The 15,358-nt window shown below is 42.0% G+C and overlaps 1 protein-coding gene across 3 annotated transcripts in view; it reads left to right on the top strand.

The window, feature by feature from the left end:
- Positions 1-9,227: 9,227 nt before the first annotated feature.
- Positions 9,228-15,358, top strand: part of LOC116040811 (epidermal retinol dehydrogenase 2-like) — a 38,836-nt gene continuing 32,705 nt past the window's right edge. For 2 of the 3 annotated variants that reach the window (XM_031286479.2, XM_031286485.2), the window contains exons 1-2: positions 9,555-9,686; positions 11,720-12,047. In XM_031286479.2, coding sequence (XP_031142339.1) covers positions 11,727-12,047 — 321 coding nt within the window. In that variant the 5' untranslated portion in view covers positions 9,555-9,686; positions 11,720-11,726. Of the gene's footprint in view, positions 9,311-9,554; positions 9,687-11,719; positions 12,048-15,358 lie in introns of those variants that run through there. The other variant, XM_031286495.2, reaches the window with a different exon arrangement.

The following is a 15,358-nucleotide window of genomic DNA, read 5'->3' as shown; positions in this document are numbered from 1 at the left end:
ACCTATCTCCCTTTCTATGCAAGACGTCAGGAGGGCTTTCAAACATGTGAACACCAAGAAAGCAAACTGTGTGCTAACCAGCTAGCACCGGTGTGCTACAATGATATTCAGCCTGTCCCTGGCTCAGTCTGCATCTGATCCTAGCTCATATCCAGCTACTGCACTAACATCAGTATTTTGTAAAATTATGGAAAGAATGATAACAAATCTAACTACTTTACTTAGAAAGTAAAGGATTTTTTGCTGACTTTCAAAATGGTTTTAGAAATGGATTATCAAAAATACAGTCAGTAGCTGTTTTAGATCAAGATATTAAGATGGCATTTATTAATAAAGAAAAAGTGGTAAATGTATTTTTGTTATTGAGAGAGCTTATGATTCTTTGTGTAAGGAGGGACTAATAAATAAAACGTATGATCTAGTTAGAGACAGAATGTTTAACTGGATTAAAGATTTATTATTGAACAGAACAATACAAGTACAAGTGGGTGGACATAGTTTAAAAAAAAACATCAAAATAGAAAATGGTACCCCACAAGGAAGTGTGATAAGTCCAGTCTTATTTAATTATATAAATTACATATTTAGTAATATTGGAGAGGCCGTCTTTATTTTCAGATGATGGAGCCATTTGTAAACAAGGTAGAATTACAGAGTTTATTTTAAAAACAAATTCAGAAGGCTTTAGTTTATGTAGAGGATTGGACAAACAAATAGTGCTTTAAACTTTCAGCTGCAAAGTCTAAATGTATGATTTTTGGTTACAGACGAAAGTGACCTGACTTACAAATGTATGGATCCCCTTTGAGAGTGAAATAATTCAAATGTTTTACATACTCTATCGGTCTATACCCTGGCTGTTAGAAGCCTTTGCAAACGTAGTGTTTCCTCCACAGAGAGACCGAAGGATCCTCTCCCTTTGCTGCGACCACGTCCTCTTGGTTGGACTGCCTGCTGCCTGATGTGAGCTGTGACAGAAAATTATAACAAAGTTCCTTACACAAATCAAATGGTAACAAAGTTCTTATTGATAACTGCGGCTTCCAAGCTTGGGTGATTTGCAATTAAAATAACTTGCTTTTAAGTGGCCATTAGCAAATGTTTAGGCTTTAAAAACACTATGAACACTTTCCTTATGCTGACCTGCTTGCAAATGCAACAGAATACATGTAATTAGAATTAGGATAGCCAGTCTTTGTCATAACTAGGAAAGTACAGGTGAACATTCTGTCATTCTTGTTCTTGTCTTGTAATGTCATCCTCTTGGCTGTAAATGTAACTATCATTACTGAGTTTGTTTTTATGCTATGCTATAGCTTAATAAAGCACAGAACTATAAAGATGAACCAGTTAAGCAGTGCTAACACTGCATATGTACTGTATGTGTGAACCTCTAGATAGAATACATTATATTCACAGCTTCTACATTGTACAACTTAACCAATACCCTAGCATTGTGTATTATCAGACCAATAGCAACCACAGCAATTTGTAGTTAGCTGGATAATAATTTGTCCGGAGTGTCTATTTGCACCCCATGGTACGAATAGCCTCGGCCACACAGCTGAGCTATTCACACCCTGTGACGTAACAACAAAAACACGTTGCTCGCGTGCACCGAAATCATGGCGGACGTTCATCTTCCATGACTGCAGAAACTGGCGTATTAGGAAAGTTTTGTCTCTAAAGTTTATAACAATTGAATTTCTAGAAAATGGATACTACAGTTGCGCTTTTTGTCTTCAGTGAAAGCATACAACCGTTTGTTAGTTAGTACCTATTTTTTGTATACAGTATGGTTACCTAGCAACTGAGGCTTGAAGACACCAAGTGGTAAACAGTTGTACAACATTCTGTAAGAATTGCTAGGTGAGTGGTTAAAACACTGATCTTTGGTCTGGGAGCCTGGAGTTCAATTCCCTGGGGAAGTGATTTAGTTTTTTTCATTTTGGATTGGATAATTTGCACGCAATTGCGCAAGTCAGGGCCCACGAACGCGAACGTTTTTTTGCAGGGTGGTAGGGGAAGACTCATGAATATGCCTGCTCTGGTTGGGTTGGTTAGGTTTAGGCAAGAGGAGTGGGATTGGTTATGGTTAGGGTAAGAATGTCAGGGCAATAATATTCCAAAAAGGTGTAATACATGAGTAGTATGGATAATAACTGTGTGCAAACATACGGTATGCCAAGGTACTGTAAATGCACAGGAGTGCAAATAGCATACATTGATATTTGTACCAGACGGGGTATTAATAGAACACATTGCTGTGTGCACCGGCGGGGTACGAATAGCATTCATTTCTAATTGCACCAGGGTACGAATAGCTCTTCTAATTGCACCAGGGTATGAATAGCATACACTGCTTATTGTACCAGAGGTGCAAATAGCCTCACCCTAATTTGTCATAATAGACCATATAGCTACATTACTGACCTACCTGGGACGGCATCGTAGCTCTGCTCGGGTCCTGCAGGTCACACAATGTTTCATTGTTCTACAGAGAGAAGACGATAATTAATACAGCTCCATTGAGTAAGGCCTCACTAAGCCTACATGATTCCCATGGCAAATTAGCTCAGTAACGTAGCTACAGTAAGCCAGCGTTAGCTTGGCTAGAATTTGTTTTAGATAACGTTAGCAGTTAACTAACGTTAAATGCTAGCTTACACAGCTTTAATAGTAACTTAACACAACGAAACAACAAACGTTTAGTAACCATGCTTGCAACGTAGATCACAGACATGATATGATCAATATTTACACTTTATTAATCTTGTAGGAATCCGCTGTGGAGTGGTTTGTGTGTCCTCCTAACGTTAGCTTCACTGAAATGTCAGGTGCAGGCAGGCACTGAGCTATCTCCGATTCTCCTCCATTAGTTGTAGCTCCTCGTCCATGTATTCAGGCTCGAATAGGTGCGGGCGAACTTCGAAATTGATACACTCATCGTCGCCTTCGATGTTAACCTCAAACTCTGCCATTTCGTTGATCTGTTCTTCTGTTGTTTTGCTTCTTGTTCCTTCTTCACTACTTTACCGGTAGCCTTTTCTGGCAATAGAGGTCTTGCTCTGTGCGGGATCTTGCGCGATCAGCCGGTGTTGCTGAAAAAGTTTTTTGGTATATCCAAGACGCCTTGTTCCAGAAATGCACTAATATGTTGTTGGTAGTACCAGTTTGCAACAATTATTAGTTAACACTAAGTTGTAAACACTTGGATATACCAAAAAACAGTTTTCAGCAAACTGGCTGATCGCGCGAGATCCCGCGAAATCCCGCACACAGCAAGACATCTATTGCCGGAAGAGGCTACCTGTAAAGTAGCGAAGAAGGAGCAAGAAGCGAGAGAACAGCTTGCTAGCTAGCAGCGGTAGCAGCAGAGAGTAGAAGCCATCAGCAAGTGTTATTTAAATAAACTCCTGGTGTACTTACAAACTTTCCAGTGCCTCGTTTTATGAGTACATAACCTATTTGTACTACTGTAGAAGTTTGGTACAATTCCGGGCATTGTTAGTGGTGTAATTTACAAGATACACCTTTGGTTCCATTAGCGCCTGCACTAAGCCATTCAGCTGATAGCGCAAACTAGCCCAATGTTCGCCCAAGGGAAAAAAGCTTCTGGGGGGCGGGGGAAGGGTTTGGCTCGAGGTCATGGTGCAAAGGACCCTAGGGTGAAATTACTCCTAACCATCCCTTTAAGTTTACTTCCTGCTAATTACTCGACGGCATTATACTTTGGCCAACTTCTGACATCTATCATGTCACTTCAACCGGCAAAAGAGACGCGACGGCAGACCAACAAGCCTAAAAACACTGACCATGCTGCGGAAAAGACTGCTATAGCTAGCGATAAAGATGGCGTTCCTATCACTGATGCCCTTGCTACCGAAGTGGCGAACATGCACCAGCTACTGAAGCAGATGGATGCGAGCCAGAAGGCAGTCCTGGCGGAAATCAATCAGACAACTACAGCAATAAGCGAGAAACTGGAAGTGTTTTCGGAACGACTAGATAATGTTGAGACTCGGATTGCCATGCTTGAGGAAGCTACGGATGTGGCAAGGGCTAACCCTCCTGCTCCAATGTCTGAGCTAGCGAAAATGCAAAAATGGGTGGATGATCTAGAGGCCAGGAGCAGACGTAATAATTTGAGAATTCGTGGTTTTCCTGAAGGATGCAAGGGGAAGAATTCTGTTGAATTTTTGGAAAGGGTGCTACCTGAGAGGAAGTGGACTTTACAAGGGGGCTTGTCATTGAACGTGCACATCGCACTCTGGCACCACACCAGGAGGGCCGCCCACCTAGAGCTATCGTAACAAAGTTCCTGTGCTTTCTGTGTCACAGATTCAACGTGCGGCTAGAGCTAAGGACGAGATTATCTGGGAAAACAACAAAATCAGCATCTTCCCAGACTACACCAAAGCGGTAGAAGCGCAGCGTCAGAAGTTTAAGGAATGCAAGAAAAAATTTAACGACCAGCGCATGAAGTTCGCACCTGCCTCCCCTGCAACGCTCAGGATTTTTTCTGCCACTGAAAGGAAGTATAGCTGGTACAGTGAGTAACACAAAGACCTTTTTCTGGGTTTTTTTCATTCTCCATACTGGGCTTAAACTGTTATGAAGGGTCGGGGCTAATAGCATTCAGCATTACTTTTTTTCCTCTCTCTCTTAATCTGTCATAGCCTTGATTGATCATGGGCTAAGAACTCTCTCTGCATATTGGTGTGTGGTGTAAACTCTGTTTTACTTCAAATTGTTATTAGGCTAGGTCTGCAGAGTTCCCCTGTTACTTTCATAGTTTTCCCTCAGTTTATGAGGGATTTTGGGTTCAGATGATAGCAGTAGCTGGCGCTTTGCGCAACTTAATGTTGGATCAGGATGTCTAGCATAGCAGGTGCTTTCTCAATGGTGTTGATGTGTCAAGTAACCTTGAAAGTGACATATATAATTTAGTGTTTAGAGTGTGAATCGTGATATCGTTTAGCACTCTTGATGGAGTATTTTAACTCCTGTTTTGTTTTTGTGTGCTCCTATTATGGAGGACGTTGTTTGTATGTTTTGTAGAGTTTTTAGGCTGCGCTACACCAATGCTTCAACCTACATCTATATGAACAAGAGTGACCATGTTAGGGGGTTGAAAATCTGTAGTTGGAACACAAAAGGCATGGGTAAACTAATTAAAAGGAAGAAAATACTCAGCACATTGAAAGCTAAGAAATATAACATACTGTAGTTTTCCTCCAGGAGACTCACCTCTCAGAGCTGGACAATAAAAGACTACGCCGAGACTGGGTAGGACATGTTTATTACTCGGTGGGTTCGAGTGCCAGTAGGGGTGTGTCCGGGGCGATCCGAAAACCAGTCAGTAAAAGAAATAAAAATAAAAATAAAAGAAGAAGTTGCTGGATATTGGCAGGACCTGGAACACGCTGTCGTATACGCCGATCCAGAGCATCCCAAACATGCTCAATGGGTGACATGTCCGGTGAGTATGCTGGCCATGCAAGAACTGGGATGTTTTCAGCTTCCAGGAATTGTGTACAGATCCTTGCAACATGGGGCCGTGCATTATCATGCTGCAACATGGGGCCGTGCATCATCATGCTGCAAAATGAGGTGATAGTCGTGGATGAATGGCACAACAATGAATCAGAATCAGAATCAGAATCAGAAAGGGCTTTATTGCCAAGTACGTTGCACATACGAGGAATTTGTCATGGTGTTGTTGGAGCATGTCAGACATTCAAATATAAGAAGGATGAAAAGAATATAAACAATATAAGTATAAACATATACACACAGAATGTATTAATAACGATAAAATAAATTTAAATAAATAGTAAAATAAGTTAAACAGTAGTAAAAAGGAATGCTACAGCAGAGTAGGTACAGTGGCATGAGGAGCCAGAGGAGTAGTTTGGAGAGAGTCAGGGTGGTTTCCGGGCCTTGTTAATAAGTTAATAAGTAATTTATGGGCCTCAGGATCTCGTCACGGTATCTCTGCATTCAAAATGCCATCAATAAAATGCACCTGTGTTCGTTGTCCATAACATACACCTGCCCATACCATAACCCCACCGCCACCATGGGCCACTCGATCCACAACATTTACATCAGCAAACCTCTCACCCACATGAAGCCATACACTCTGTCTGCCATCTGCCCTGTACAGTGTAAACCGGGATTCATCCGTGAAGAGAACACCTCTCTAAAGTGCCAGACACCATCTAATGTGAGCATTTGCCCACTCAAGTCGGTTACGACGGCGAACTGCAGTCAGGTTGAGACCCCGATGAGGACAACGAGCATGCAGATGAGCTTCCCTGAGATGGTTTCTTACAGTTTGTGCAGAAATTCTTTGGTTATGCAAACCGATTGTTGCAGCAGCTGTCCGGGTGGCTGGTCGCAGACGATCTTGGAGGTGAAGATGCTGGATATTGAGGTCCTGGGCTGGTGTGGTTACACGTGGTCTGCGGTTGTGAGGCCAGTTGGATGTACTGCCAAATTCTCTGAAACGCCTTTGGAAACGGCTTATGGTAGAGAAATGAACATTCAATTCATGGGCAACAGCTCTGGTGGACATTCCTGCAGTCAGCATGCCAATAACACGCTCCCTCAAAACTTGCGACATCTGTGGCATTGTGCTGTGTGATAAAACTGCACATTTTAGAGAGGCCTGCAACTTTTTTTTTTTTTTTTTTTTTTTTTACTGACTGGTTTTTGGACACCCCGGACACCCCCAATACAGTAAAACTGCACATTTAAGAGTGGCCTGCCAATATCCAGCAACTTCTTTTTTTTTTGTTTACGGACTGGTTTTCGGACTCGGACCCCCCCCTCCCCCCTGGACCCCACCAATACAGTAAAACTGCACATTTTATAGTGGCCTTTTATTTTGGCCAGCCTAAGGCCACCTGTGCAATAATCATGCTGTCTAATGAGCATCGTGATATGCCACACCTGTGAGGTGGATGGATATATGGAGAAGTGCTCACTAACCCAGATTTAGACAGATTTGTAAACAATATTTGAGAGAAATTGTTCTTTTGTGTACATAGAAAAAGTCTTAGATCTTTGAGTTCAGCTCATAAAAAATGGGGGCAAAAACAAAAGTGTTGCGTTTATAATTTTGTTGAGTGTATATGCCCCCAACTTAGATGAGCCCTCTTTCTTTGGCACTATGGAATCCAAAACAGCCGAAATTCAAAATGGACAGAATTACCCAATTATAATTGATGGGGATTTTAATTAAGGTACTGTTCGTTATTTATTTCAGGACCACTGGAGGAGTTTTGGGATCTTTAGTCAAAATAGACCTGACCCTCCCTTCACCAGCAATACATTTTGGGTGACCCTCCAAAATGATATGGAAAAAAGGGATGACCCTCCCCAACAATTTATTGATGCCTTCTGTACTGGTTTGCACTTGGCAAAGACATACAGATAGCCATTGCTTTTTAACAGCCATGACATACGTGTCTAAACCTCTGCATTCTCATCTGTCCTCCTCTGTTATGGTGTGGTGGCCATTTCAGTAGATTTACTCACTAACATTGTTGTGGAAACACAACAAGCAATAAGCATGGAAACTAAATGCACACATCCTGCATTACTGCATTACTTCAAATTAGGGCTGTCAGCATTAACGCGTTAATCGCGATGCGATTAAGGGCCGAGCATAATGCGTTAATTTTTTTTAATCGTATTAATCGCATGCCCGCATTTATTAATTTATTTTCACTTCACTCAGCTTTGTGTCGTGCCTAACAGGCTACTATTTTGCTGTACTTCCTCGTAAAAATCGGTGCCTCATTCTGGTGCCACTGATATTTCTGCACTTCTCTCTGATGCTCTGAAACAGACGTTACAGACAACAGAAACATCGCTGCACGTGACGCTAGTTAACACTATACTCGACAGCAGCTAACGTTAGCCTACCGCTATAGCTAGTAGCTGGATTAAACACAGTTACAATGCTGACAGCTAACACTAAACAGTGTAAAGTTTGACTGTATTTCACTGTAGAGGATTCCGACACCGGGATGTAACAATCTGCAGCTGCTGTTGTCGGAAAAACACAGACGGTGCGTTCAATGAAACTGGTAATTTACAGCTTTGTGGTGCATTCAAAGTTGTTGTTAAATGCCCTTTTCCCATCTGGTGGTTGTTTTTGTCATTCAACAGCTATTTACTAGTGAAATAAGTTATTGTTATAGTGATTACATTATTATTAAACATTTCATTTTGACGATATGGCCTTAGCAATAAACAAGCCGTTCTTTAATGTCGCCAACTGTTTAGTACCCTTCTTTTTTTTAACTTTCTTAAAAAGTACCGGTTCAGGCACCGTTAAGGCACCGGTACCGTTTTAAAGTATCCAAACCAAACAATACCCAACCCTAATATTGACTCTAGATTCAAATGTGTGACTAGATTAAATATATAATAAACAAATACAAATCTTAAAGTCAAGTTCATAAAGTGACTTTCTTTGCATTCATTTGATTCCCAATCAAGATACACTGATAAGAATTGCTTTCCATTGTTAATATGTACTTAAAAACAGTTCTGAAATGCAAAATAATAGAATTTTAATCATGTGATAAAATATGCGATTAATTGCGATTAACTATAGAAATTCAGTGATTAATCGGCTCGGCCACTGTCGGCTGAATCAGTCCTTCCTCATACATCATAGGAAAACATCCTAATGGGCTGTGTGAGCGGGGGAGTTCCAAAACCATTAAGCATGTTTTAGTAGAATGTAACAAATATAGGCTAATATAGAAAGGAAAATTTTTTATAAGAGATTGTCAGACTTATATTAGGAGTTCTGGCATTTTAATTTAATCTTTATTGGGCCAACAGACAACCATCACTTCATCATTGGCCTACATGACACAGGGTTAAAGCAAGAACATGTAGGTTAAAGTGACTTCCTGAGGAGGGCAGTGATACGCCTAGTATTGTCTAAACCGCCACCACTTCACACGAAGAAGCAGAAGAGAAGCTGTTTTTTCTCTCCCGGGGGCATATTTACGAATCCTACTATGGCCACACCAAGGCCCGCCCTTCAATAGCATTCACACACTACTATTGGCCAGGCGTTAACGTAACCCGATTTGTACAGGTCCTATCCCCTGACCAATCGGCTGTCTTAACCTTAACCACTCGAGGTCAATGCCTAACCCCAACCAATCGAGCTGCTTCGTAGGGCGTGGCCATAGTAGCATTCGTAAATACCCGGGGCTACATAAACAACGGTCGAGCCTCTCGGGAAAATAGCCCGAACACAGCCAGAACTGACATCACGGTACGTTCGGCGGCTCCACGAGCTTTAATGTTGTTGTTTGATAACATACGTTTGGTTGGAGCAGAATATATATATATATATATATATATATATGTATATATATATATATATATATGTATATATATATATATGTATATATATATATATATATATATATATATATATATATATATATATATATATATATATATATATATATATATATATATGTGTGTGTGTGTGTGTGTGTGTGTGTGTGTGTGTATATATATGTATGTGTGTCGTAACCTGTCTATGTGGTGAGCAAAGGTTAAATCTGATAACGCTAACTTACAGTAGGAGCAGGCAGGGACAGACGAACTGTTAAACTCACTCGCTCAGTAGGACTTCTGTCTTGGTAAGTTAGACGCTCATTTCGATTAAACAGAGTCCTAAAAAGTCGTTGTCTTTAGTGTCTCGCTCAGTATCATAACGTTAACTGGTAAATGTATTGATGGCTTGCTTTTAAAGGAAAGGAAATGTTTCTTAACCAGGCTATTAGAACATAGGCTAATGTTATTTCTTTTTAATCCATTACCTCTAACGTTATTCACCGAAACATGTTGTAGTGGACAGAACTTTGCTTTTTCTACTCTTCACACTTTTGTAGTCTTACTAGTGCAGTGCCCGTTCAAACGTGTGTTCCGAACCGTTAGGACCGGGGTTGTTTGCTTGCTCTCTGTGGTATAACGTAAAGGGCACTTTCACATCTATAGTTCGGTGGACTCGGTGCGATTCGGGGGTGAAGTTGCAACATTGTTGCATTTTTTCATTTGATTCGGTTTGCTTTCACACTGCACGTTGTCAAACGCACCAAACATTGTTAACACACGTCACGCGGTCGAGACGGTTGCTTGTTTATACATAATATCCGTAACTCGCCGTCACTTCTGGTTTCAGAAATAATGGAGGAACACCACATTTATAACGTCTCGGGTTTCCTGTTTCTGCTTTAGCGTTTCTAATATTTTAGAAGAAGGCGAGAGAGAGAGAGAGAGAGAGAGAGAGAGAGAGAGAGAGAGAGAGAGAGAGAGAGAGATCAGCAGTGGCGGTTCTACATTGAATTACACCCAGGGCGAGACCCCCTTCGAGCGCCCCAAACAACATAAGTGAAAGAGAAAATTATATTTCTCAATTGCACAAATCCTTCATTAGAGCATTTGAAAAACACACTTAAGATAATCCACTTATTTAACTATTGCAATTGCAACAGAAAACACACTTTTTAAGGTGAACAATCTCCACAATTAACACAATTCTGCACAAAATATGACAGTATAGGTTATCAGAACTTAAAATAAATATACAGTATAAATGTGCCAACAATATATACAATAATAAAACATTTAACAAGATTAATAAATTAATAAAACGGTATAGCCTACAACAAGCAGATTATTATTTTTTTTTTTTTAAGTTCTCGTGCCGCCCACCATGTGACATGAAAAAATGCTGCCCCGGGCGACTGCCCGGTTGGCCCGTGCCAAAAACCGCCACGGGTTGTCAGTAAGCCTGGGCAATATATCAATATTATGTCGACATCGATTTATGAGACTAGATATCTTCTTCAATTTTGGAAATCTAAATATTGTGATATGACACAATCTTTTCATGGTTTAACAGGCTGCATTACAGTAAAGCGATGTCATTTTCTGAATTTACCAGACTGTTCTAGCTGTTCTGTTATTTGCCTTTACCTAACCCTTAGTCATTGTATCCACATTATTGATGAATAATAATCTGACCAATAAGAGGGCTGGACGTTCTTGCCTGATTTGTAATGACGCATTTTGGTACGCTTGGATTTTTTCAGGTGTGAAACCAAACCAAACCAACCGAGGGCAAATCGCTCCAAGTTTACTAACTCACCAACTGATTCGGACCAAAGCAAATGAACTACAGGTGTGAGAACGCCCTAAGTCACGTATAAGTAACCAGAGTTAGTTTGATCCGCACCAGAGTTCGGATAAGGCTTCACAGCAGCCCAAACCAACCGGACTATCCGACCAAACGCTCCAGGGTCAGACCAGCAGGGGGACCAAACGAGGCGGGTGTGAAAGCAACCTTAGTGTGTGTTGTCGTTCAAAAAACCGAATCTTCTGAGTAAACTGAACCGAATCACTTTCTGAAAAGATCCGCTCATTTCTCAGTTTATTTGAACCTTTTTGGTTGAGCTCATCGCTATTGAAATCGTTTTTTTTTTCAAAATGAAATAGCCTAATTGAAAAAAATACAGAAATGAATAAATATGCCTTCAAATCTATGGCAAGAAAACCTACACAAGGCAGACATTCAAACACTGTCCCAATCACCCTTAACTCACCCCCTTATTACTTGAGTTCACTGTGTATGTTTCTTTCTGTGTCCTCTTTTCTTTTCCTTCCTTCCTAGTTCAATCATGAATTTCTTCCTGGAAACGATCCAAGTCCTCCTGCTGTCCCTCTGGTACAATGTGGAATCTTTCATCCACATCTTTGTGCCCAAGAAGAAGAAGAACATCGCTGGTGAGGTGGTGCTGATCACGGGGGCAGGTAGCGGGATCGGCCGCCTCATGGCTCAGGAGTTTGCGGCTCGTGGCACTGTGTTGGTGTTGTGGGATATTAACCAGGACGGGATGAAGGAAACGGCTAGACTGGCTAAGCAGAGCGGAGCCAGCAGAGTCCACTACTATCTGTGTGACTGCAGCGACAAGAACGAGGTTTACAGAGTGGCTGACCAGGTAAGGTTCCTTGAAAATCTGAACTACAGGGCACCATGACACTATTTACAAGTCTATCTTTTCTCCAAGTACCATGCACAGCTCTCTGTACTTGGCTAGCCTCCGTGGTTTATTGCAACCTGTTGTTGTTGGGGTACGCCAGCTGCCAAAAAGTCATTGTGGCCATCATTTGGTATAGGTTACAATAACACTGTACTTGTGTCAAGTCTGATAAATCTACTCATTATTTAGTATTTATATATAAACATACAGTATTTTTGGTAAAACCGCCCTGCGCTGGCTGTGCCATTGTTTTCCTATGGGGAGAGCGGTGGAGACAACTGGGAGGGAGCGCCACCCTCGGCGTGGGGCAGAGCTTGAAGTTGCCGCCGAGCGCTACCCTGACAGTTCAAATCATTTCAACTTTGACCTCGTTGTCGCTGACGTAGCCAGAAAGATGACGTGTACCTGTGCTTTGCTGAAAGCGCCGGCACTATGCTGTACGATCTACCTAGCGGCGGTTTTACTAACTGCTCAGGAAACGGCAGCAATGAATGCAGTTCATATTCAGTGTTTGGAACTATTGGTTAACCCACGACTGTTGTGTAAACAGACACTTTATAGCCGCCAGCGCTCTGTTGTTACATGGCCCAGGTGTCGTCACAACACACAGGTGAGTTGGCAACTTAGAATTATGCAAAATAACAGGTCTTTTAATGATTAATTCATCAAACGCAGGAATATCAAACAGTGCAGTGTGTCAGTACCTGGCTGCAGTTCTTTCTGCTCAATAGTGTGGTGATTTAATAAAAAGGGTTGCCACAAGTAGAAATTAGTTTTTTATAGTGCTGTCAGTTAAACGTGTTATTAACGGCGTTAACGCAAACCCATTTTAACGGCGTTTTTTTATCGTGAGATTAGCCTAGCAAACTTTGTAGTTTTTTTCACATGCTGTTGCAACAACTAGTAACGTTAGAAAAACTACAACACCACACCGGATCTAGCTAGACCAGAAACAAAACAACAGGCACGCCGCACACACTTGTTTGGGCTTGCGAGCCGGCCAAAGAGTAGTAGGCTAACGTTACGTTTTGAGTGGATGGCGAGCGCCAATAAGATTCTGAATGGAAAGTTTACTTTTAAAAAGTTGCCAAATGGTTCCATTGACAAGACCAAAGTGATCTGTGTGTTTTGTCGTTGTGAACTGAGCTATCATCGCAGCACGTCCAGTCTGAAATACCACTTGATGGCCAAGCACACAGCTGATGCAAATTCTCCGCCCCCCTCGTCAAAGCCAGGCGACAATGGATGACTTCAGACAATAGACTGCATATTAATATTAACAGGCTATGCTTCAGACAGAAGCACATGGATACCACAACTAAGAACAAACTTCAAAAAATATTTGCACAAAGCAAGCCGATCCACTTTTTCATGTTGATAAGAGCATTAAGATGAGAAAAAATAATGGGCCAAAAAGAAATCAAGGCTTTAGAATAGATAAAAATGTGCGATTAATTGTGATTAATTGCGAGTCAACTATGACATTAATGCGATTTTAAATATTTTAATCGTTTGACAGCACTAGTTTTTTTATAAATGGGGAAAACTTTTGCCTTCTTACAGACAGACACAATAGGCTCAAGAAGTCTTTCATACATCAGTCAATCCTGTTGTGGGCTGCCAGTTAAGATCTGGAGGACATCATGAAACATGTTTCTTTGTCATGGCTGTTTTTGTACTATATGTATAATTGTTGTCTAACTTTTGGGTTTTTCATTTCCTGATGCTGATATTCAGACAGCAGCTGGCGGCCCATAAATAATGCCAATGTCATGTTTTTTTTTTTTATCTGATAAAATACAACTATTTAATAATAAACGAGACAGATAATTGCTACAGACAGTTTTTGTTAATCGGCATTGCGAGTGGAGGCAGCAGCCGATTATCTCAAAATGGCATTAATCAGCCTATGACTAGGAAAAACTACTGAGGCCACGGCACTGATTCACCAGCTGAAAACCGAATGAATAAACCATGAATAACTCCAATAATCAAAAAGACAAAGAGCTATTAAACAGATTCCTCAGCACACCATGTCTCTACCTGACAAGCTAACTGTTAGATGGGAAACAGGATCCTGTGCCTGGGACAGATGGCTTCCAGCCAACGTTATCTCTGCAAACGTCAGTGTAAAATACCTTGTCAGTGTCAGCAGACACCTTGTCTGCCACCAATGTTTACAAGTAAACAGTGTTTCCTTTTAGGATTTTTTTTTTAGCAGTGGGGGCAGGTCTGTCCGAAAACAACCCATTTTCTATGGGCCCCTCCCCGCATCCACAGCTATTCATTCTAGCATCTTTTTGGGAATGATGGAGACACATGGAGAGGCGTGATTGGGAGGAACGGCCTCCCTGATCTAAACCAGAGTGGTTGTTTGTTGTTGGACTTCTGTGCTAGTCATGGATTGTCTATAACGAACACCATGTTCGAACATAGGGATGCTCATAAGTGTACTTGGTACCAGAGCACCCTAGGCCAAAGGTCAATGATCGATTTTATAATCGTTTCATCTGATCTGAGGCTGTATGTTTTGGACACTCGGGTGAAGAGAGGGGCAGAGGTGTCAACTGATCACCATCTGGTGGTGAGTTGGGTCAGAGGGTGGGGGAAGACTCTGGACAGACCTGGTAAACCCAAACGGGTAGTGCGGGTGAATTGGGAACGTCTGGAGGAGGCCCCTGTCCGACAGACTTTCAACTCACACCTCCGGCGGAGCTTTTCGTGCATCCCTGCTGGGGGCATTGAACCCGAGTGGACAATGTTCAAAGTTTCCATTGCTGAAGCTGCGGCGGGGAGCTGTGGTCTTAGGGTCTTAGGTGCCTCAAGGGGCGGTAACCCACGAACACCGTGGTGGACACCGGTGGTCAGGGAAGCCGTCCGACTGAAGAAGGAGTTGAAGGGCTGCAGCCTCTGCCGTGAAAAGAGGCAAAGCAGCGGGTGTGGGAGAAGTTCGGAGAAGACATGGAGAAGGACTTTCGGTCGGCACCAAGGTGCTTCTGGAAAACCGTTCGCCACCTCAGGAGGGGGAAGCGGGGAACCATCCAAGCTGTGTACAGTAAGGATGGGACGCTGTTGACCTCAACTGAGGAGGTAATAGGGCGGTGGAAGGAGCACTTTGAGGAACTCCTAAATCCGACTAATACGTCCTCTATGGTAGAGGCAGAGCTGGAGGATGATGGGGGATTGTCGTCAATTTCCCTGGTGGAAGTTGCTGAGGTAGTTAAACAACTCCACAGTGGCAAAGCCCCAGGGATTGATGAGATCCGTCC

Source organism: Sander lucioperca, chromosome 9 (assembly GCF_008315115.2).
Source record: "Sander lucioperca isolate FBNREF2018 chromosome 9, SLUC_FBN_1.2, whole genome shotgun sequence".
In the NCBI taxonomy this organism is placed as follows: Eukaryota; Metazoa; Chordata; class Actinopteri; order Perciformes; family Percidae; genus Sander; species Sander lucioperca.
The sequence above is the reverse complement of the archived record's forward strand: the minus strand, read 5'-3'. Positions and strand labels throughout refer to the sequence as shown.